The 25,209-nt window shown below is 46.5% G+C and overlaps 1 protein-coding gene across 10 annotated transcripts in view; it reads right to left on the bottom strand.

Moving 5' to 3' along the window:
* LOC138480764 (uncharacterized) overlaps nucleotides 1-25,209 on the bottom strand; it is an 807,842-nt gene that overhangs the window by 89,692 nt on the left and 692,941 nt on the right. For 8 of the 10 annotated variants that reach the window (XM_069612499.1, XM_069612500.1, XM_069612505.1 and 5 more), the window contains one exon: nucleotides 16,404-16,553. The exons of the other annotated variants lie outside the window; for them this stretch is intronic. In XM_069612499.1, coding sequence (XP_069468600.1) covers nucleotides 16,404-16,553 — 150 coding nt within the window. The remainder of the gene's footprint in view (nucleotides 1-16,403; nucleotides 16,554-25,209) is intronic. 10 annotated transcript variants of the gene reach the window in all.

The following is a 25,209-nucleotide window of genomic DNA, read 5'->3' as shown; positions in this document are numbered from 1 at the left end:
GCCGCTATTACGGGCACGCCATCTGCACGCGTGCCTGCATGCCGGTACGGTGGTGCACGACTACAGCGGGTCCTTGTCGATGCCTGGTAATGGATGCCCGTATTGCCTTACCGGTGCCGTTATTACCGGAGCACCAACCTTGTAATGAGGCCCTGTGTCTTTGCACATGGAAGGCCACCAACACCAATGCTGGAGCAAAGCTAGTGTACGTTTTTGGCCAGGATGTCCATTGACGGCTGCATCATGAGACCACTCCAAGGCTATGGTGTGAGTGCCGGGGGTAGGCAAATACAGTTTGTCCTGTATGAATGGCAACCCATCATGTACCTTCAAGTCCCAGTCACCTAACTGATCTGGGTGTGTAGCTACCCAACGGCGGAGCGCTGTCAATAAATCCGGTGGTGGTGTGCACATGCAGATGACATGCTTACTGTCCAGAAGGGTTTCGGGAAAGACGGGCAGTGAAGTGCCCCCGGGTATGCGTGAAAGGGCATCTGCTTTTCCATGTGCGGTGCCCGGACGGTGCTTTATGACAAAATCATGGGCGGAAAAAAACAAATGCCAACATACTTGTCAACTGTTGGTGCATTTAAATGAAGCCAGATCTTGGAGATTGCGATGGTCAGTGAAAACCGTGACTTGATGTTTAGCCCCCAATAAATGATGTTGCCACACCTGAAAAACATCCCTAAAAGCCAACAGTTCCTTTTCTGTGACCGTGTAATGGCTTTCTGTTGGTGTGAACTTACGTGAATGGAAAGCAACCGGATGTAACAGACCGGTGGTGGGGTATGTTTGGGATAAGACGACACCCAAGGCGTCAGCTTCCAGGACATAGGGTATTTCTGGGTTGGGGTGTTGTAGGATAGGGGCAGTAGTGAAGGCCGTCTTGAGTTTGGTGAACGCGTACTGTTGTAGGGAGAATCCATATGAAAGGGGTGTGTGGACTTGTGAGATGAGTCAAAGGTGTAACAATAGCGGAGAAACCTGTGATGAAATGTCTATAGAAGTTGGCAAAACCAGGAAAAGACTGTAACTTCTTTACTGTTTTCGGCACTGGCCATTCCACTACTGCTCGGACTTTGGCGGTAGTCATAGCTAAACCCCCTGACGTGATATGAAATCCCAAGAAATCCACCTCATGAACGTGGAATTGGCATTTCTCTGGTTTGGCATAGAGATGATGGGTTCGAAGGAGGACCTCCCGGACGTGCACATGTGTTCGTGATGAGTCTGCGAGAACACTAATATATCGTCTAAGTAAACCACCATAAAAGTCTCAATTATGTCATGGAAAATAGAATTCATGAATCTTTGGAATGTAGCGGGTGCATTGCAGAGCCCAAAGGGCATAACAGTGTATTCGTTGAGACCGTACTTAGTACAGAATGCTGTCTTCCATTCTTCACCCTCACGAATATGGATTAGGTTATATGCTTCACAAAGGTCGAGTTTCTTGAAAACCGTGGAGTTGGATAGGCGATCTAGTAATGGAGTGATGATTGGAACGGGATAACGGTCCTTGACTGTGACATGTTTGAGGCGACGATAGTCAATGCATGGGCGAAGATCTCCTTCTTTCTTTGGAACGAAGAAGATCGGACTCCCAGCAGGGGATTGAGATGGTTGAATGTGTCCCACTTGGAGAGACTGGTGTATGTACTCTCTTAGAATGGCATCCTCTGGTGGAGAGAGAGAGTAGATCCGTCTGAATGGTACGGTAGCCCCAGGTCTATGGGGCAATCGTAAGATCTATCAGGGGGCAAATGCTCAGATGCCTTTTTGTCAAAAACCTCTAAATACTCATGACATTCGGGAGGTATGTTGTTAGTAACGCGACCAATAATGTGTTCTGAGGTGTCCATCTCCATCGGTTGAGGGTCATGTAATGACATCTGAGCCATGGAGCCTTGTACTTGGGCAGGTGTGGTTGGGTCTGGAGGTGTGAGGCAATGTTCTTGGCAATACATCGACTCAAAGAACACAATGCCTTGTGACCAATTTACGATAGGATTGTGTGTACGTAGCCATGGGATGCCAACGATCAGACCATATTGTGGGATAGTGATCAAATCAATAATAAGAACTTCTTGATGTGTGTCCTGCATGAGAAGGGTCACAGGTGCCGTGTGTTGTTTGATGGGACCAGAAAGTAAAGGGGACCCATCCATGCCCTGCACTGGTTCAGGTTTTGGTTTGTTCTGTAATGGCAGGTTTATGGATGCTGCAAGTGTAATATGAACATAATTACCCGTGGCTCCAGAGTCGAGGACCAATTGTACCTGATGTTTGATATTATCAGCCGCGATCAGGACAGCGGAGAGAGAGAGAGAGGTTGCGTGGCTGGTTATAAAGAAGGGGGCATAGTGTGCTGTATAGGTAGGCTCATCCGTGCCCCCTGTTCTAGGGAGGAGCCTTCAGAAAACCTGAGGGTCGTGGTTTGGGCCAATTGGGACATTCTTTAACGAAATGACCATTCAAGCCACAGTAAAAGCAGGCGTTGGCTTGCCTGTGCCTTTCTCTCTCTGTAGGGGATATGGGACTATAGACTCCCCCAAATTTGCATAGGTTCACTGGATGGTTCGGATACGGTAGGGTGGGAGGAGAATGAGGGATTGAGCCTTTTGGATTCCGTCCTTCTTTCAGAATGTCTGGCGTCGACTTGTAACACCAAATCTAACAATTTGAGATATTGTGTAGGGAGTGAAGGAACAACAGCAAGGGCGTCTTTCATATGATCGTTTAACCCCTTATGGAAAACAACCGCTTTCTTTTCCTCCGGCCAGGCTGTCTCAACTGATAGATGAATGAACTGTGTGATATATTCAATGAGAGTGGCTTTGCCCTGTACTAAATGAAGGAGTTCTAGATACCGTGTTTGTGGCTTGTGGCGTGTATCAAAAACCCTGGTCATCTCTGTGACTAACCTGTCAAAATCATAAAACACGGGACTATCGTTTTCTAACAATGGATTGACCCAAGTAGCAGCGATGCCTGATAAATGGGACAGTGTGAAGGCTGCTTTAGTGGTGGAGTCGGGGAAGGCCTGTGGGTGACGCAAAAAGTGTAGCTTACATTGATTCAAGAATGTACAAAACCTCCGCGGGTCACCCTGAAATTTCTCAGGGGCAGCTAATGGAAAAGGTGTAGGTACATAAAGCAGGGCCGGGTTGGGTGGCGCCGTGGGGGGATCTGGCTGGGATGGGGCATCCCCGAATTCCTCGTTAGGAGGTAGAGCATGCCTTTCACTCTGAATCGCATCTAATCACTGATGGATGGCTGCGGTAGCGGCCGTCATGTCAGCTCTTAGAACCGTGATTGCTTGAACAAGGGCAGCCACCGGGTCCCCGGTGGAGGCTTCCATAATCCTGTGGAGCGGCTTCTCAGTCTGTTATGACTTGGAATCCACGTAGATTATAGTGCCTCCGTGCCCAGACAAAATCACAGTCACAATCCTGGGCAAACAGAACTATAAAGTCACAATCTAAGGCAAACAAATCCAAAGGGCAATCCAGGTAGAAGTCCAGCAGATTTCCAAGGGTCAAAACCAGCACCAGAAGATTGCATACAAGGGGTGATCCAAATGCAGTCCAGGTACACAAAGCAAAGTCCAAAAATCTGTGAGTCCAACGAGGTTCCAAGATATGCCACTAGCCGCCACAAAAAACAGCTGAGAAGCCCTGGATGGGCGGACTGACGCTGTTTTTATGCGTCTTTCCGGGTCACATGACTGCCCACCTGGTCATGTGACCGCTTTTTATTTTTCTTCCGGGTCACGTGAACCGATTAGCGGTTGTGGTGTGTCGGTGTCCCGGGGTGCCTGCGAAGTCTGAGGGTGCCCCTACGTTCCAGCAGGCACCATGGCAGTCCCCAGGACCCACGAGGATGGAAGCGCCAGGAACGCCCGCAGGGGCAGGGCTTTGTTGCGGGCCGAGCGGGTCGAGCAGAGAGGAGCCGTGAACGCCCGGACCCGGACTGCAGGACAGGTAAGGAGGCAAGGGCTTGGGAGGAGGTGGGGGCTTGGGAATGCGGGACATCTTTTGGGAATCGGGGAGGTGGGTGGGAAGGGCTGTTAAGGATGGATTCTCACCACAGTTGTTAATTAAAAAACATTCACTAGAAGAAATGCGAGGACAATACTTTTTGTGTAAAGGTTATATATTCAAAATGTTCCTATATACAAAATGTGTGATGCATGTGCAAAGTAATGTTTAATTAGTTCTTGCTGCACCAGACATCTGTCCCTTGCTTCCTCATGCTCAATGTGCGGCAACACTGCAACTGCGGATAATACATCATTGTATGCTGGGGGAGGCATTTCGCCTGAGCCACATGCTGTGCTGCATGGCACACGGAACAACTATCTGGCCAACATTCTCTGACTGTCATGATGCCTACCCCCGGGCATCCGGATCAAGCCCATCAGCCCTGCGAGCAGGCATCCAGGTATTTAATAAAACCCCAGCAGCCCCGGCTGGGGGCTGTCTGGGTTCAGTCCTGGAGCCTTAGGCGCCAGGCTCATAATAGAAATCAGTCCGGGCACCATAGGCGCCAGGCTCATAGACTTTACTTACCTCATGCAGACCATGCTGCAAATGAATCCAAGCCAACGTGAGGCCTGGATGGGACTATTTTTCTACAGGGACTATTTTTTACTCGGGTGTGGTTCTAGGGACTTCTTACCTGGAACTACTTTGGAGGCTATTTAAACCACGCCCGAACAGCAGCACATGCTTCGTGTTATTCTGCATCCAGCAGCGTAACGCTCACCGTGCCTGCAGTCAGCATCCAGTCTTCAGCCACGCCCGTCTCGAATCCAGAGCTCCTAGCAATAGAAGAAATAAGAAGGAAAGGTTAGAAAACAGATATTATTTCAATCCTTTCCTGAATTCCGGATCCATCACGTCTTCGAACTTGAAAAGGACATTATTCTACACACGTTGCATCGCCAGCTGCAGCACCGCGCCATACTCACCAGTCCTCACAGCATTTTTTTATCCGGTTTAGCCTCCATCATTTTCTCCGCCGAATTCCACCATCTAGGGGACAAAAGAAACATAAGGTGAGCCGAGAGAGCCAACAAATACAACCTCTCCACCATAGACTTACCTGATTAACAACCGGAGACATTATTCTGTAACAAACCGCAACTTCTTACGCCGCACCTGTAAGGAGAGAGAAACCAGCAATTTAAACACACGCATCTTTTGCCGAACAGTGTTGGGTAATACAGACTCTTACCTCAAAACCATCAGCTGCCACAAGGCAATCTTCCCTTGGACCCAGCTGCAACACAAGAAAGGAATGTGTAAAGCAATAAACTGGGCACAACAAGTTGAACAAATGGTTTATTGCTTGTAGGGATAAGCAGGGCAGTGGAGACCCCCAACCATCTGCATAAGTAGACTGACTCCTCAAAGAATAACATTCTAACACAAAGCTCAGGATTGCTCTGATGTCATCAATAGCTAGGATTCCATCAGTAGAACAAGGAATGGAAATCAGATAACACATTAACATATAATAGAAAAGACATCAACATAACACACCCCCCTCCCTTATCTGAACACCAAATTTCTATTTACACATAACGATTTATAATACATGTAATTCGAACGATGACATTATATAGAGAAAAAGGCATTTGTTTGCTCAGCAATTTTACCTCCTCACCTTCGCAACCCTTGACAGGCTCCAGACCTGTCCACTCTCCAATTTCACAGAACGGTCAAAAACTTGTACAACCTTAACCGGATCCGAATACAACGGATCACCCTTTTTCTTTATATCAGCTTTCCTTATTCTAACTAGATCGCCCACTTCAACTATAGTCTTCTTTCTTGGAAATTGTTCATTAACTTTCTCAGCACACTTCCTCTTTCGTTCATCTATATTCCTTTTCACTTCATCCACCACCTCATCCGTTTCTCTGGCCCGGCCTAACCAAGCTGGGGATAACATCGTGTTACTCCTCCGTCCTCTCATTAATTCAAATGGACTCACTCTTGTTTCGCCATTAGGAGCCATCCGCAACGCATACATTCGTTCCTTTACCACAACTTTCCTGTCCAACCCACACGCATTGGCATTCCTAATACCTTCCATTATACAGCGGTTGACCCTCTCGATCATACCATTGGCTTGAGGGTAATACAATGCAGTCTTTTTATGCTTGATTCCACATCTGTACATGTACTCTTGAAAGAAACCTCCAGTAAACTGTGGACCGTTGTCCGTCAACACGCTCCTTGGCAAGCCCTCTCTCTCAAATATCTCTTCCAGAAATGCTACAATAGATTGACCCGTGACTTCTCTCAATATTTTGAACTCCGTCCACCTTGAAAACATATCTACTATGGCCAACACAAACCTACCACGACCTCTGCCCATATCCACTGGGCCTAAGATATCCATGGCAAGGTCTTGCCACACACCCTTAGGACCTTCAACTCCTTTCACAGGTTGCACTATAGCAGATATGCTCTTCCCTGACTTTATGCAGTCTACACATCCTCCCACTGTTTTCTCAATCTCGTGGTCCATACCCGGCCACCAATAATCGGCCTTAATTACTCCCTTGGTTTTATACGTACCAATATGGCCTTTACTGCGCAATAGCAATTAGCTTTTTTCTAAAACATACTGGAACAACAAGCTTATCCCATCGATATATTAGACCATTCTTCACAGATAATTCCTCTCTCACCTCCCACAAAGCCCGCTCTTCTCCAGATAACAATCTTTTATCTGGCCAACCATCCTTGATAAAATTGGTTATCCGCCTCCACATTTCATCAGACAACAATGCTTCAACCCATTCTTCTTTGTGAAGTACACCTTCCACCGTAGCAAATACCATACTTTCAACTTCAACAGACTCCTTCTCATCTTCCTCATCACTAATCCTTACTCTAGATGCATGATCGGCCTGCACATTGTCCTTACCGGCTACCACTTCAATGTTAAACTTGTGACATTGCAATCTTGTCACCCAACAGGCAACTCTCCTTAAAACTTTGTCCAACCCTTTGCTTTCAAATATAGCCTTCAGTGGCTTGTGGTCTGTTCTTAACACAAATTCCTGACCCCACACAAAGTTTGTCAGTTTCTATACCCCAATGGCATGCCAAAGCCTCTTTTTCCAAAACCGAGTAGTTCAATTCAGGACCTCTCAACATGAGCGAGGCATGTAACACCACAGATTCTGCACCATCCATTCCCACTTGTGACATAACCACTCCAATAGCAGTTTCACTCGCATCAACAGACAAGATTGCCTTTTTTTTAGTATCATACATGGCTAAGGGTTTTGCCATATCAATCTCAGACTTAATCTCAACAAATTCCTTTTCACACTCTGCATTCCAAACAAATTCCACTCCTTTTCTCACCAATGCTCTCAGCAAGGTAACCTTATCCGCATATTTTTCAATGAAATGATGGTAAAAATCTATTGTCCCCAAAAATGAACGTAACTCTGCCTTATTCTTTGGAGACTCCATTCTTTTAATTCCATCTACCAACACTTTTTTGGGCCTTAAACCTTCCTCCGATATTTCGTGTCCTAAATACTCTACTACTTGAGTAGAAAAGACACATTTCTCACTTCGTAAGGTAATACCTCGTGTTCTGAAAATTTCTAAAACCTTATTGAGTTTCCTTTTTAAATCTTCTTCAGTACTGCCACAAACCAACACATCATCCTGGAAGCACCAAACATTGTTAATACCTTTGAATAAGCCATCCATGACTTTTTGGAAAACTGATGAAGCTGATTTAATCCGAAAGGCATGCGCCGAAACTGGTAAATGCCTTCGTATGTGATAAAACCCATCAGTTTTTGTGACTCGGCATCAAGGTTAATCTGAATTTAGTGCTCGCCATATCCAATTTGGCAAAGTATTTGGCATTTCCTATCCTAGACAGAAGTTCTCCCATATTTGGAAGGGGATGGCGGTCAGCAAACACACATCGATTCAATTCTCTTAGATCTATGCATACTCTCAAATCCCCACCGGACTTTTTCACAACAACCACGGGGGAAATCTATTCAACCGCCTTCGCTGGTTCAATAATGCCAGCTTTCTCCAGTTTCTCCAACTCCACTCTCACAGCATCACGCAATGACATCGGTAATGGTCTAAGTTTTGCCGCCATGGGCCTGGAACCCTCCTTCAGCACAATTTTGTGAATCATCCCTTTCAAACACCCAACGCTATTATTAAACACATCTGGATACTTGGCAATGAAACTTTTAGAACTATCATCCAAACTACAGTCCATGGATAGTTTTTCTACATTTAACACTTGTTCTTTACTATTGGGATCTAATTTAATACATAGTTCCCTTTGTTCTCTCCATCCAAACAGCGCCTCACCCTTCTTGGTGATATATATTTTTCCGCGCGTAACCCTGTCTTTAAATTTAAAAGTTGCAGGACAACATCCTACCACATCGATCCTACTGCCACTATAGCCCCCAGGTGTCTTGTCTGATGGGCTTAAATCGTCCATCCTACCTCCCAGCACATTTCCATACACCGCCTTTGACATCAAAGTGATTTTGGAACATGAGTCCGCTAGCATTTTAACTTGGCAACCATTCACTTCCACCCAAGCTCGCATTCATCCATTCCGGAACATTGAACAATATTCACAGTAACAATTTCATTTTCTGAACCTTCATATTCATCTGAGGATGGCCCATCTGGCTCCTCAACCAACATAACGCTCCTCCCAGCACCGACACTGTAATTGGCACAACCATTTGCAAAATGTCCCCATCTTTTACAGATGTTACTTACAGCTCTTCTTCCAGGGCAGATCGGAGAATTAGATCGGTGGCGGGCACTCCCACACCTAAAACACAGGCGCTCCTGTCTCCTTTTTCCCCACTTGTACATTTTCTTCTTGCACAGATTTATTTGCTATTTGGTTACCATTACCACCCTTGCTTTGATACATGACAGTCGATTTGGCCGTTTTGCCCTTCTTTTTCTTTTGGTCTTTTGCGGTTTCTTTCCTCTTGTCACCTACTTTCAAGACCTCAACCTGTTGGACAGCTTTGGATTCTTTCACAGCAAGTTTTGCCCCACATTTCAAAGTATGCTCAATTCTTTTAGCAATCCCAATGACTTCATCTAAGCAAGGGTCATCTTTTAGCCACACTTCCTCTCTGATCCTGTCATTGGCACAATGTAACATGAACTGATCTCTAATATGTTCATCCAGACTTACACCAAATTTGCAGTTCAGCGATAAATGCCTAAGCGCAGTGATGTATTCCTCTACAGTTTCACCCTCCTGCTAAGATCTCATACCAAAGCCCGGGGAATGGGTGCTAGCCTCACATGGCATCTCGTCCTCCGTGCGCAATGTTCCCTGTGCTGCTGTTCCAGCCTCTGCCGCTCAATATTGAGCAGGACGTGCTCCATGTCCGAGTTAGCAACTGCTAGTGGCAGCATGGCATTGGGAAATGTTTGGGTCAGGTGAGGGCCTTATGTTCTCTTTCTGAGTGGATTGGGTGCACCTGTGACTTCATTTCCATCACCTATATGAATTCACCTCCATCCTATAGGTGGAGGTAACTGCGCTGTGTTTTTGGCAGAATTACTGCTCTTTTTTGGCAGTATTTGCAGCATTATTTCAACTTGTAATGCAGAGGAAATACCATTTTGCTTCTTGCCAGATTCCTGTGCTAATTCTGCCGGTGGAGTAACAGTGGTGGTAATTCCATTGCTACCACTTTTACTGCATACCACTCAACTGAGGCCCAATGTAAAAGTGCAATAGATATTGCATGAAAAACCAAGAGCACTGTGAAGTGTCAGCATTTCACAATAGGGACACAAAATGGACATGCTTGTGGTTCGACTTTGTCTTTGCACATTGCCACTTGTGCTTATTATGAGTTCCCCGGTCCAGAAAAATTCCGGCATCTGCATTATTTTCAGACTGGGGAAACACAAGTTTGCCAGTGGGGACAGTGATCTACCGGCAGGTCTGACCTGCTGGTAGTTCAGGCTCCTCCCAGCAAATAAATGCCCGGAATCACTGGAAGTGGTGTTACCAGTGCCGGTAATTCAGGCAATCCCATCCATGGAATCAATCGAACTCCATGGAATGGGAACTTACTGCCATCTACGTTGCCCGTTATATCCCGGTAATACCAGGATATCAGGCAGCAGAGACAGTACAGGGAGTTTCCAGGTATTCCGCTGAAATTACCAGTTGGATACCGGGAATCTTGTACAAAGCTCCTGGTTAGGCGTGCCTGATGGCCTTCCAATCACTCACAATTCGAATCAGAACATGGCGAGTGGTCAAAGTGCTGGTCATTTCTCGGTGCTGCAAATGAGGGACCTTTGTAGAAATCGATAGAGCATGATGATTCACAGAAAAGGAGCAAATCGCTTACTCCAGATCACAATATGTCCCTACTTCAACCTACCATAATTCAGATTTGGAACTGGTTTACAGGAGCAGTAGGTTCAAAGAAATTACTCCTGGGAAAGTGCTGTTTATTGTGACTCACAGTCCTTTCTGAAGTGCAATCCGCAACATGTGCAGATCATTCCCTGCTGTGGCAATTGGTTATACAAAATTTATTTTTTATAATTGGTTATAAATGACAACAGAGAACAATTAAAGATTGTAATGTATTGTGTTAGGCAGCCTTCTGTTCATGGGAGTAAGAGTCTATGGAGCAACTCTATAGTCATTAGGGATTTTTTTTAAATAAAAGCATGATATATTAATATAAGCTATGAAGTGGATCACTTATGGAGCGGCATATAAGACACAGTGGGCCTCCTTACGGGTCCGGTCCGGCGGACCAGTAAATATTTACTGGCACCTGACTTCCCGGTGCCACCGGGAGATTACAACTCTGACGGCGTGGAAAGTCAAGCACCGGTAAAATGTAATTCCCCATTCCCATGACTCTATGGGAGTGTGGACACAGAAGCACTGGCACCGTTGCTAACGGTGCCGGTGCTTCCATGACCGGTCTGCCTACCGTGGCCGCTGTGCCCTGCAGGGTCAAACCTGTCAGTCACAGCGGCTCCGGCAGGAAGACCTGTAATATGCCGGTCCGGAAAAAAGGGTGCCGGTGAGCTTACCGGTACCCTTGTTTCCGGACTGGCAGGGTCATAATGAGGCCCAGTGCGAATAATGGTTTGCCGGATCACAGACGTTGGTTGAATGGTGACACCAGATGGGGACAATTTAAGCAACTGAACACATTTTCCCAGGTCTAGTTCATATAGATATTTATTAATGTTTTGCTTTGCATTTCATGTGCTTATGTAATACTTTATTTCTAGCCATGCCTTGGAAGCAAACCACATTACATAATAAACTAGTGTCTCATAAGAAACTAACTTTACACTATATACACCATCACAAAAACATGTTGAGCAATAAGAGTATGGATTTAGTTTATTGTCCCCATCCGGCACGCAAAATTACATTAGCATCATGCAGATTAATGTAAAGCTTGGATTTTAAAGCAATAGTCATTATGTCATAAAGCAGGCAGCATTATGCACCCTTCTCACTTCTGATCACCCCCATTCACATGTTTTATGGGACACAAGTCCCTGCTAATAGTAACCGCTCCTGCCCATCAGTGCCTAATGGCTCTCAATGTATTTTGCTGTTGACACAGAGCAATGTGTCAGGCTCCTGGGAGAGCAGCTCCGCTGCCCAGAGCTCGAACAATGAGTGTGCCATGCAGGAGGTGTCCTGCTGCCAGGGCAATGAAGGTGCTGAGCAGGAACACCTGCTCGGCACCCTCACTGTGTTGCCAATGTCCCGGTCTGGCTCTGAAAGTAGCCACTGTCCGGGGGCAAGGTGCCCTGCTTGGTACGGCACTGGCTCTAGTTTTTCTTTTGGATCTTGGTGACAGGGGCGGCCCCCCCCACTTTGATGCAGCAGGTATCACTCTGTTATTACACCCAGCCCGGCTTCAGACCGCCAGAACCTGTCACATTTCTCATCTCATTACTTAAGCAAATACACCTCTCTCCGAGGCGAGAAAACAGGCATTGAAGTGAAGGCAGAGGACAAAAGCCTGCCCAGGGAATATCAGTAGACCCCTCCCCCCACCCCCACGTTCCAGCTACATGCTTAACTGCTGGCTCAGCTTTTACATGGCCCATGCGTTCAATAATTCCCCTTAACGAAAGTGTATTTGTGTGCAAGCAGGGATTGTATGCATGCATGTATGTATTAATGTATACATGCATGCAAGGGAGTGTGTAAGTGGGTGTATGTTTTTATGTTAGGCGGTGGCTGCAATTGCACACCTATGAATGAATTCAATGTGAATGGTGCACATGCATGTGACTGCACGTGTTAATGGGCGCACAGTCTACTAAATGTTCTGGGTGCTCCTGTGAATGACAAATCAGCTGTGTGGAGCATGAACATTTTTTGACAAGAGCATGGCATGTTTTACTGCCGTTTTTGGGCAAAGGAAAGCCAACTTGAGTGTTTTTATGTGATGGTGGCATTGGAGTAGGGTGGGGGTAATACTACAGTTGGGCTGGCCGGGCTGGGTCTTACTGTGGCATGGAATGTTGTACTTGCATTAAGGGCAACGGCAACATGATGAGTGTTCTTACATGGGGAGGGCATGTTCCATATTTTGACTCAACCTTTTATTTTATTGGTGTCAAGGTCAAAGGCAACATAAATATTTTTACATGGGGGAATATAACATGATCAGTGCAAAATAAGTGTTCTTATGTGAGGGGGGATTTGTGTAATGATGTTATTTTTATAGCGCTTTTGCCAAAGCGCTTTACAGAAAACATAATTATATAAAATGGTTCACCCAACTGAAGTTTGCACTCATTTAATGAGCTTTGTTTATTTATTTATTGCATTTATTGACAGCACCGAAACCCGTAAGTATCACGGCAGTGGCACAACTTGGTGATCAGGGTAAACAGTACAGTGCAGAGTAAGAGAGATAACAAGGTGCAAAAGTAATAGGTCCATAAAAGTAAAAGGTTCGTAGAGGAGGGTAGAGATCAGGGAGGTCACTTTAATGGATGAAAGGCTGAGTTGGCCAAGCCAGGATTTGAACCTGCGAATCACACTCTGATTAAAACAGCATGTGCACAGCCGGCTGAGCAATCTTACCACCTAGCCAGCAAACGCATGTTTTCTTACTGTGGCATTGCAGTTTATTACTGGTGTTAAGACAAAAGTCAACATAAGTATTCTTACATTGGGGTGGGGAATCCATTGTTTACTGTGGAATGACAATTTTTACCGCTGTTATGGCGCAAATACAACATGATGAGAGTTCCAATATGGGGAGTGGGGGTTTTGTGTAGCCAGCAAGGATATGTTTTGTTATTGTGGCATGGCTCTTTTTCACTGGCATTAAGGCAAAGCCAACAGGAGTTACATGGGGATACATGGATTGGCAGAGCCTGCATAAACCTGCTTTGTTATAGTATCATTACTGGCATTATGGACAAAGCAAACATGAGTAGTTTCCTATTTGGGAACAGTGGGAGTGTGTATGCACCAGAATGGACATGTGTGAGCACAGTGAATATGAAAATGCTTTTTTTACACTTGCAGAGTACTGGCACATAGTGGACAAAGGCTTTATGAAAACACATGTGAAAAGGCTCCTGTGCATTGTTGGTGCATTGGCATCTAACAGACATGTTATGTCTTACCCTATAAAACCGATTGTAAACTGTGTGGATATTTACCTAATTTATCACAGGAAGTGTACTATTAGATGCACTATTTTAACCCATTATTAAAAACTTTTCTCAAGGTGACAACACCCCTTGTTTGGTTTGCCCTCCCTCACTAGGCTCTGTCACTTCTGTGCATTTGGCTGGGGGCAGAACAAGGGCCCTTTCTTCTGTGGGCACTTGTTAGTGTGGGCCCCTCCTACATTAGCTCCAGGCCCCACTTGTTACACAATTGTGGTTATGACTCTGGTAAGTTGGGGTGAAAGATGGATCTAATGGGCCAAAGGAAAGTGCAATATCTACACAGCATTACGGCCCCGGTGACCCAGGAATTCCAGATGCAGAATTGTGTAAGTCCCCATTCCCATGGAGCCCCATAGGACTCCATGGGGATGGGGACCATGGAAACACTGGTTCCGTCTATGACAGAGCCGGTGTTTCCATGTCTGTCTGCAGGCAGGTGGTGTTAAATCGCCAGGTCAGACCTGGAGGGAGTGACACCTCCCGTCTGCAGGACTCTTAATCAGCCAGTCCGGAAAGAACGGTGGTGGCGGTTTTACCACCACTGTTCTTTCTGGACCAGCAGGGTCGTAATGAGGCCCAATGTTTTTTTACTGTGGCATGACATTTGTTACTGCTATTAGGGCGCACATACAACATGATGAGAGTTCCAATATGGGGAGTGGGGAATTTGTGTAGCCAGCAAGGATATGTTTTCTTATTGTGGCATGGCTCTTTTTCACTGGCATTAAGGAAATGCCAACAGGAGTAGGTTCTACATGGGGATACATGCATCGGCAGAGCATGCATAAACATGCTTTGTTATAGTATCATTACTGGCATTATGGACAAAGTGAACATGAGTATTTTCCTATGTGGGAATAGTGGCATATATAGGTGCACCAGAATGGACATGTGTGAGCACAGTGAATATGAAAATGCTTTTTTTCACACTTGCAGAGTACTGGCACATAGTGGACAAAGGCTTTATGAAAACACGTGTGAAAATGCTCCTGTGCATTGTTGGTGCCTTGGCATCTAACAGACATGTTATGTCTTACCCTATAAAACCGATTGTAAACTGTGTGGATATTTACCTAATTTATCACAGGAAGTGTACTATTAGATGCACTATTTTAACCCATTATTAAAAACTTTCTCAAGGTGACAACACCCCTTGTTTGGTTTGCCCTCCCTCACTAAGCTCTGCCACTTCTGTGCATTTTGCTGGGGGCAGAACAAGTGCCCTTCCTTCTGTGGGCACTTGTTAGTGTGGGCCCCTCCTACATTAGCTCCAGGCCCCACTTGTTACACAATCGTGGATATGACTCTGGTAAGTTGGGGTGAAAGATGGACCTAATGGGCCAAAGGAAAGTGTAATACCTACACAGCCTCCTGGGCATGGGCAAGGGGTGGTAGGGCGGGGGCAGGGGCAAAACCAGTAGCGCAATAGCTGTAATGTCCCGTCTCACTAACAGATTTCAAAACTGCCATGCAGCCCCCCCCAAAATGTTGAGGCTGGCTCTGCCCCTGCTTGGTGGCCGTCATGGCCTTTGGCCATTATCAGACAGCGCACAAAACACTTGACCCTTGATTTTCTGTTGGGCCCTGACGGCTTATTGGCTTCCTGCTTTCATGGCCGCTTGTCTCACTTTTCAGCTCTTCAGAATACCACACCCTAATAGGGGCGTGAAAGAACCTCAACTCCCATCATGCAGTTCACCTTTGTTGCATTTGCCTGCTGATTAGCTTTGTCTTTGTAACTGCACTCTTAGGTCTATTGTCAGCACACCACACACTGTACTATTGGTTCTCTGTTGGGCCTTGATGAGCTCTAATGGTCACTGTGGGGTGCTAGAAAAAAAAACTCCTATTGGAATGAAAATGTATCTTTTCATTGCACCGGACATCCTTTGTTCACCTTTAGGCACTTCAGAGCATCACAAGCTTTATAACTTGATGGTTCTTGATCACTGGGTGCCCGTGCTTTGCCGACCTTGTGGACACATCCTCTGGTTCCAATTTGTCTCTCGGTTGAGGGTACTTCGTGTTCAATCCCCTCTCTTCCCAAAAGTTAGGTCAATGGGGTCCAGCTCAGACGGTCTGTTCTTCGCTCCCAGCGACTCAACTGAGTGGCTTCACGCTTGCCCAGTCTTTCCATCGTCAGACACCAGCTTCTCTCTCTGTATGTTTCCACCTCTGACGTCCTCATGTCTCTGCCCTGTTATACTAATTTGCTTCTTAAGCCCCACAGAGCTACAGTTCTACCCGTGTGAAAAGTGACTGTGAAAAGAAAAAAAAAGACTCAAAGGACAGCCCTTTTGGCTGTACTGGTGTTGTTGCTTGGCTCCACTGTGCAGTCATCACCCTCATGGCGGTTTTTGGGGAATCCCACGAACAGTGTGGACAGAAGAAATAGGAGTCATTTGAAGTACTGCTTTCTGATTTGGGCCTAACCTTTCTGGAAAGAAACATTTTGAAGTCTAGGTGATCCACTGTCCAGAAGGCAAATATTATATGGAATCTAAGCCTATGGAAAATGGATTAAAAACTCACAAAATAGGAAAAAAATACAATCAACAAGGTTTCCACAACCCTCTTAGGCGCTATCGAAAAACAGATGGCAAGTGGGACAAACGTTCTGCCCAGTCATGAGTGGCTTCTCTTCACCTGCCTTACCTTTAGCCGATGATGGCAATTTCTCACTGCCCAATGCGTCCTGTTCCACAGTGTCCATGGGCTGCAGCCATCGGCTCTTGCTGGCCAATTCAGTGGAACTAGTTGTCCTCGGAATTGTAGCAGCATGTGGCGCTTTACTGCCATTATTATCTAGGAGAAAAACACCCACATTTTGTAGATGTTAAAAGGAGAAACCATGGGTCCATATTCAGAAAAAAAGCCCCACCAATCCATCTCCCTCACTGCAACCCGCCATGCACAGCTAACTGCGAATCCCTACTGGTCATTCTCTCCCAGATGCCCACTCTCTCACACACTTTCCTTCTCATTTACAGGCCACCAGGATATGACAAAAAAATGTATGACAATCTCTGCGACTCACTAGCTACCATTCTGATCAACCATCCTTCCCTCACCGTAATGGGAGACTTCAAAATCTGGTTCGATATACCCAACAACCCCATGACCCAACCTGTGGTTGACAGCCTAGAGGTGCTCAGCCTCTCCAGGCATACCACAGGTCCCACCCACAATCTTCTGCTCCTCTGACCTTGTCGCAGTGTCTAGCCTTAAACCGCTCATCCGGACAGTTCACTGAGCCCTACTGTTTTATATCAACACTCCCACCCCACCACCACCCACAGTCCTCCCGGTCTCCCCACAAATGCTAGAACAGGGTCAAAGTACTACCTGACTTGGCTGAAGCCTTGCTACGCTAACTCCCAACCTCAGACGGACCTCTACCTATCGAATCATTTGACACTTGGCTGAACAACTTGCTCCTCCCCCTCACCACATCACGCCCGGCTTGCACCCGCAAAGCACCAATCCCCAAATGGTTCTCGCCCCACCTGAAGACCGTCAAAACCCATAATCGCTGCCTCGAATGCATATGGCAAACATTAAAAAAAAACTCAGCAAATCTCTGCTCGCCCACCATCACCGTAATTACAAATGCGAGATCCGAAAAACCAAAAGAAAACTGTAATAAAAGAATACTGAACTGCCAAAAACACTAGTAAAGAACTCCATAGGACCGGGTCAGAAATATGTGAACCCCAGTTGCACTACTGCCCCCAAAACCCCCATGCAAGCACTGTATAACTCCTTCTCCCATCACTTCTACAGAACAACACTAGACAGGACGGCTGCACTTAATGCCTAACTCTCCATCCTCACCCCCCCCAACCCCTGGCACTCGAGAACACCTCCCACAGTGCTGACATTCAACACCTTAGAGCCAATCTCGAGCGATGAATTCCATAAACTGTCCGGTAGAAGACCTTACATCTCACCCCTAGATCCTTGCCCCGCCTCCCTCCGCAAAGAAATCTTCTTCTCCACCTGCATAGGAGAACAGGCTATATCCATACTCAATCACTCCTTCACCTCTGGCTTCTTCCCAGACCCCTTCAAAGTAGAGCACGTCAAAACCCTTCTGAAAAAGGCAGTTCTCAAACCCCATCCAACCATCCAATTACAGGCTCATCTTCAACACCAGTCTCCTGGCAAAACTCATCAACCACTCTGCCTACTCTCAACTCAACCTTTTCACTGAATCCGACAACTTACTAGAGCTCGCACAGTCTGGCTTCCGGCCTCGCCATGGATCTAAAATCACACTGATCTCAATCTGGGGCGACCTCAAGGTCACGGCAGACTCTTACACTCTATCTCGCTGCAAGATTAGAAGGCATAGAAACTGCGCTATGGACCGCATCTGTGTCCAGCCTCCTCACATAGGTTCCATGCAGTGCCTTCTTCAACATTAGAAAGATGAGGGTGGACATGATGCTACATGTGACGGTTAAAAGGAGAAACCATGGGTCCATTTTCAGAAAATAGTAAGCCTCTATGTAAGGGGTGAAAGCATTTGGAACATTATTAACATTTGATCAACACTTGAGGAAGCTTTGGAATTGTGAATAAAATGTTGATCCAGAACTAAGTGAGAAACATTGATGTCACGTGGGATTGTGACATTCAAATGTGGTCAGTACTTAATAAAGTTATTTTTCCAAATCAAACTTGCTTAAGGTCATCCCCAAAAATCAACAAAAACAACCACTCTATGGTCTCTGGACCATTAGTTAAATCTGAAACAGACAAAGTAAACACCTTTTAAGAAGGCCTTCCAGCATAAACAATGGGTGAGAATGTGGCTTTCACACCCTGGCAGGGGGTGGACATGGCCAGTAATCGCCTACCAGCAGAACCATGGTAGACCAGAGAGAAGTGAGGGTCTTGGCGAGGGCTGTGGGCCGTTAAGTGCCATGTTTGCCCTTACCGCTGGGCCTTGAAAGCCATTCGCACCCTGGGGTTCATCCGGGGTGAATGGTTTTGCTTTTTTCCCCCTCGGGAGATTTGTGGTGCTTGCGCAAACCATCTCTAGGTGGGGAGGGGTGGGGATATAAAAATCTGGCTGCTGCCATAGGCCAAAGGGACTTTTCCATTTCTATGGCTGCCGGAGTAGGAGGTGCGATGGACCAGAGCTCAAACCTACAGTCCTGCAGGTAAGTGTGGAGTGATGGGGCGGGGGGTAGAGGAGAGGTTTTCTTTGGTTTGAGGGATTTAGGGGTGCGGAGGCAACAGAGAGATGTGGCTGGAACAGCGGTTGGCGAATGTGCATTCTCGCCCGCTCTTCCAGCCACCCGATTGATTGGCCAATGGCCCTTCCCCGGTTGCAAATGCTGCTAGATAACTGTTCTTGGAAACCTAGAAACGAGAACTGGTTTCCACACAACTGAGATGGCTACACTGGCTCCCAGTGGTTAACAGATTTACGTTGAAAGTTCTGCTCATTTTATTTGTTTGTTTATAATGCACAGGATCCCACAGGCATCAGGGCACAAGAAGAAAGAAGAGACTGCACGCAGAGAAGAAACTGGAAGCCGAAGAAAACACCCTAAAAGTCACTAGGTTACTATTGAAGCATAGGTCCTTGGGGAGCTTATTCAAAGCCAAGGCCGCCTATACCGGGAATGATGGTTCTCATGTGATGTTGCACAATGATAGCATCTTTTAAGTACAAGGGTGCTTGTCCAAAAAGGCATTTATGTACAATGGTGTTCACTTTAAAAAATATTCTGGCCTCTACTGAGAGCCAGTGTAGATTACTCCTGTGGGCCGAGATGGGCTCGCTCGTCTCTGGGTATACTTTTCACAATGCATAGAGCATTGTTTTGCATGATCTTTAGTTTTCCCAGGCTGCCCTTACTGGCACCTCCTAGCAGCACACTACAATAATCAACCCTTGCCATAATCATGGCTCGCACCAATGTGGTGCAGTTTGTTTCTGAGAGGTATGGTTTAACCAGTCGTAGCAATCTCAGATGGTATTGAGTCTTACTAATGATATTATTAATATGTGCATCCAAACTCAAGGAGGGTTCAAAGACTGCCCTCAAGGTCTTGACACTGGCAGCTATAGTAATAAAATGGTTATCCATAGTAAAACCAGAATACTGGTCGTCAAGCTTACCACATGCTTCAGATGTCCCAAAGATCAAGCACTCAGATTTAGCTGTGTTAAGGCACATCCCATTTGCCCTCATCCAATTTTGAATTGATACATAAATTGAGGAAATGTTTTTGGTATTTTTTCCGTAATCTCCACTTGTTTCCACAGTGTAGCTTCCGGTGTTAGGTTGCCACACCTAGACCAATCGGCTGGCGGAGGGCAGGAGAGGAAGCGGGCTGGGAGAGGGTAGCCAAATGGTAGGGGGAGAGGGAGGGAAGAGGGACCAAGTTCTGAGTGTGCAGTGATTATTAAATTAACAAACACCAAAAACAGTCTGTTAAAAATGAATCTCGCTTGAAAACAAACGCAAATGGGCTCGCTTAAGCACAACGATGGTGCTCCCCTGGGTCTGCTTATGCTGGGTTCTTGTTGATGTGCCCTCAGCATGCCTGACCCGCTCACAGCACCCAGCCCCTCAATCTCCCCTCAGCCAAACCGTCTTCGCTCTCCACCGGCTATGCCCATCCTCCCGCACACACACAAACCCCCCCACCATCCACTCACATGCCATCTCAAGACTTTCCACTTGTACCCCTTTCCCTTCTCTCAATATGGCACGGTTTGCTCTCTCCAGAACCATTGCCTCTTCCCCTTTCACCTTCTATCCCCCTAACCCTCTCGCACACACCCCCAGTGCCAAAATGCTCTCAATTCATGAAATGACCGGCCCCCACCCTCAACTCTTTTTGCATCTCCTTGCCTATATCAGTCCGCTTTCCCAACCACCCATAGCCCGGCTAGATGGAACCCCCCGCTAGCCACTCATAGGTCGTCCTTCTTCGCACACGACTTCTCTCCTACTATTTCTACACCTACACTTCCATCCAGACCTGTAGCCCATCCGCCAACAAGCAGGTACCCACACACCAATCCAACACCACCCACCCCCTCCATCCTTCCACCTACCATCACATGCAAACCCGTCACTGCACCCTCTCTCTTCTTGCTCCAACCAAACCTCCCTCCCCAAACCCTGCCCAAACATCGTCCCTGACGATTCAAACTGTACCACCCTCTCCTACCACCCAGCCTGGCACTCCCAATTCCTTCCTTCTAGCCACCCAGTCCCACAAGGTCTGTCCGGCCACCAGAATTATTAGAACCTCCTCCAGCCACCAAGTCAACTGCCTCTTAATCAATGCCCACTCTGTGGCCAGAAACTGACATAGTGTCTTTGACCCACTATCCTCTGATAACTTCAATCTCGTCTTCATCACTGAAGCATGGTTCAAGGATGACTTTAAATCAGTCGTACACAAAGCCTTCCCTCCCGACTCCACCCTCATCACCCACAACAGAGCCACCAGAGATGGCGGAATAGCCATCCTCCACAAGCCCCACCAATCCATCTCCCTCACTGCAACCCAGCCATGCACAGCTAACTGCAAATCCCTAGTGGTCATTCTCTCCCAGATGCCCACTCTCTCACACACTTTCCTTCTCATTTACAGGCCACCAGGATATGACAAAAAAATGTACGACAATCTCTGCGACTCACTAGCTACCATTCTGATCAACCATCCTTCCCTCACCGTAATGGGAGACTTCAAAATCTGGTTCGATATACCCAACAGCCCCATGACCCAACCTGTGGTTGACAGCCTAGAGGTGCTCAGCCTCTCCAGGCATACCACAGGTCCCACCCACAATCTTCTGCTCCTCTGACCTTGTCGCAGTGTCTAGCCTTAAACCGCTCATCCGGACAGATCACTGAGCCCTACTGTTTTATATCAACACTCCCACCCCACCACCACCCACAGTCCTCCCGGTCTCCCCACAAATGCTGGAACAGGGTCAAAGTACTACCTGACTTGGCTGAAGCCTTGCTACGCTAACTCCCAACCTCAGACGGACCTCTACCTATCGAATCATTTGACACTTGGCTGAACAACTTGCTCCTCCTACTCACCACATCACGCCCGGCTTGTACCCGCAAAGGACCAATCCCCAAATGGTTCTCCCCCACCTGAAGACCGTCAAAACCCATAATCGCTGCCTCGAATGCATATGGCAAACATTTAAAAAAAAGCTCAGCAAATCTCTGCTCGCCCACCATCACCGTAATTACAAATGCGAGATCCGAAAAACCAAAAGAAAACTGTAATAAAAGAATACTGAACTGCCAAAAACACTAGTAAAGAACTCCATAGGACCGGCTCAGAAATATGTGAACCCCAGTTGCACTACTGCCCCCAAACCCCCATGCAAGCACTGTATAACTCCTTCTCCCATCACTTCTACAGAACAACACTAGACAGGACGGCTGCACTTAATGCCTAACTCTCCATCCTCACCCCCCCCAACCCCTGGCCCTCGAGAACACCTCCCACAGTACTGACATTCAACACCTTAGAGCCAATCTCGAGCGATGAATTCCATAAACTGTCCGGTAGAAGACCTTACGTCTCACCCCTAGATCCTTGCCCCGCCTCCCTCCGCAAAGAAATCTTCTTCTCCACCTGCACAGGAGAACAGGCTATATCCATACTCAATCACTCCTTCACCTCTGGCTTCTTCCCAGACCCCTTCAAAGTAGAGCACGTCAAAACCCTTCTGAAAAAGCCAGTTCTCAAACCCCATCCAACCATCCAATTACAGGCTCATCTCCAACACCAGTCTCCTGGCAAAACTCATCAACCACTCTGCCTACTCTCAACTCAACCTTTTCACTGAATCCGACAACTTACTAGAGCCCGCACAGTCTGGCTTCCGGCCTCGCCATGGAACTAAAATCACACTGATCTCAATCTGGGGCGACCTCAAGGTCACGGCAGACTCTTACACTCTATCTCGCTGCAAGATTAGAAGGCATAGAAACTGCGCTATGGACCGCATCTGTGTGCAGCCTCCTCACATAGGTTCCATGCAGTGCCTTCTTCAACATTAGAAAGATGAGGGTGGACATGATGCTACATGTGATGCATAAACGGCGGGTGCTACAAAAGTTGGGGGCTTGTATGGAGAAGGGTCTGTCAAATGTTTATATCAGGGTCTCTGCTTTACTTTGGAGAAGTCACGTGTCATTGTTTTTTGGTGTCTTCTAATGGAGTTGGCCTTATGTGTATGTTGTTGTAATGACTGAAATGAATTTGTGTGATTATGGGTTATTGCATTTGTGGTTTCTATGTTGTGCTCATGCCGCCAGTCAATTCCAGTATAATATGCAAGACCTAGAGTGCAGGACTGGACATTGCAATGCAATGGTCCTTCCCAATAATCTACACTGAAGTGTACATTATAGTTGAACTGTACATGGTCTGTAGAAATACATACATTGCTGTCGCCCTAGGGATCATTTCTGGCACAGTTCATAGAAGACACTTGAGGCTGACTTTCTTCCAGGTGACATATTCAGCTAAAGGTCCCAAGTTGTGATACTGAGAAAAAGCACAACTCTATTTAAGGCCGATATTGTTTGGAATTATATGAACACCTTTCTTCCTGCCTCCAAATATGGAGATCGGTTTCAATATTGGTTATTGCATTTGAACATGGAAGATCTCTAGACGTTTAGAAACGACTGACTGCCTGCACAAGCTTTCTGTCTTGCTCTTTTACATGATAACTTTTGCAGCTGGGGGCACTGCGGTGTGGTAAAATCCATGTCCTCCTGCTCTTCCAGGCTCACTTGCGGTTACTCTTGCGGTTAGTCTTGCGGTTATTCTTCCTTCTGTGCTGCCCTTTGTAGCAATTCCTGTGGTAACGACAACATCTAACAAAAGAAGTGACACGTTTGTTTTCCCCTTTTCTTTGGATTAAAGGGAAAGTATATAACAATAACACGAGTCAGTAAAAACACTCTGCATGGTACATGTCACAATTTAGCTGGAAGTGTCAAAAGTATTGCCTTCAGCAGGGCCGTTCTTAGGGCTAGGCAAACAGGGCAGTGGCCAGGGCACAGATGGTGAGGAACAGCAAGGACAGCATGTAAATCTCCTACCTGGAAGAGCAGCGGGCCTTTGCTATTTTTATTTTTTATTTCTTTATTTATATGTTTTAACATAAAACACAACATAAAAAGCAACACACTTACAGGAACAACATACATTAAGAAATTCAAAAGTCATCATGCTAGCATCCACCACAATACTTTCTCTTAACAAGCCATGAATGCATCTCAACAGTGTAACACCAACAAACACCCCTAAATAAATAATTTCATAATCCGACACATGTAGATGACAGAAACACACTCCAGATACACCCACACCCAACTAACCAAGCCTCTACCAAGTTCCCACTGACAACCCAACACAGAGCCCTTCGCCTAGTATAAATCGTTAAAGGGCGTCCGCGTTTCCAAGTAAAAGTCCTCAGGACTTTGGGGATCATTCCAACCGTGGTGGTAAGGGGTTAACAGTGCCGGTAAAGGTGCCAGAGCCATCAACCCCTTACCGCCTCATCACAATGTCCCTTCACGGGACCCACTAAGGACGTATGGTCTGACCAGACGTCCTTAGCGGGTCCTGCGAGGAGCCCAGCATGCTAACAACGGGCCCGTTAATAACGGGCCCTTTGTTAGCATGCTCCCCATTCCCATTGAGCCCTATGGGGGCTCAAAGGGAATGGGGAAGTTCAGGGTCTGGGTTCCTTGAATGAGGAATTACCGAGCCCTCCAAGGTCAGAATGGCCTGGTAATTCCTCATTCAAGGAACCCGGACCCGGTACCTGGTAAGGGGGTAGCCATGCCGCTATTAGCGGCATGGCTACCTCCTATCGTGTAATGACCCCCTTTGTCTTTTAACATCAACAGGCAGCAGGAATATGTGGATGGTCCCAGGGGACAATACTGTGCACTGCAATATCCACCTTGGGCCCATACTGCAGTGAAAGGGTAAATACATAGTCAGCAGATATTTTTAAGAAGGCTCCCATCATCATCATCTCTTTGTGAAACTAAAAAACCTCCAACTGTCCCACAACCTTTGACAGTGCGAGAAGTGCCACAAAGGGACACTGGCATGCCAGAACTGAGGGTTGGCGCTTCATGATGGGCGAAAAAGTCATTTTTGTTTTGTTTCCTTAATGAAGGGCCAGAGACTGCCTGCAGGAGCAGGATGTGATGAGTTCTGGGGTGGAAATAGAAGTAAATAGTCACAAGGAACTCACACTATAAGAGACATGGACAAGATGGAGTTCATGTATGTTCTTGTTGAAAGTGACTTTGCTGATTTTATTGTTGGTGTGATGTTTAATGGCAATCCAATGAGTGATACTATGTTATCTGGGTTTCTTTGGAATATGATTGTTTTCTGGAAATGTAATTCAGTTGGCACCAAAAACTCC

This window comes from Ambystoma mexicanum, chromosome 5p (assembly GCF_040938575.1).
Source record: "Ambystoma mexicanum isolate Mex_15411 chromosome 5p, UKY_AmexF1_1, whole genome shotgun sequence".
NCBI lineage: Eukaryota > Metazoa > Chordata > Amphibia > Caudata > Ambystomatidae > Ambystoma > Ambystoma mexicanum.
The sequence above is the reverse complement of the archived record's forward strand: the minus strand, read 5'-3'. Positions and strand labels throughout refer to the sequence as shown.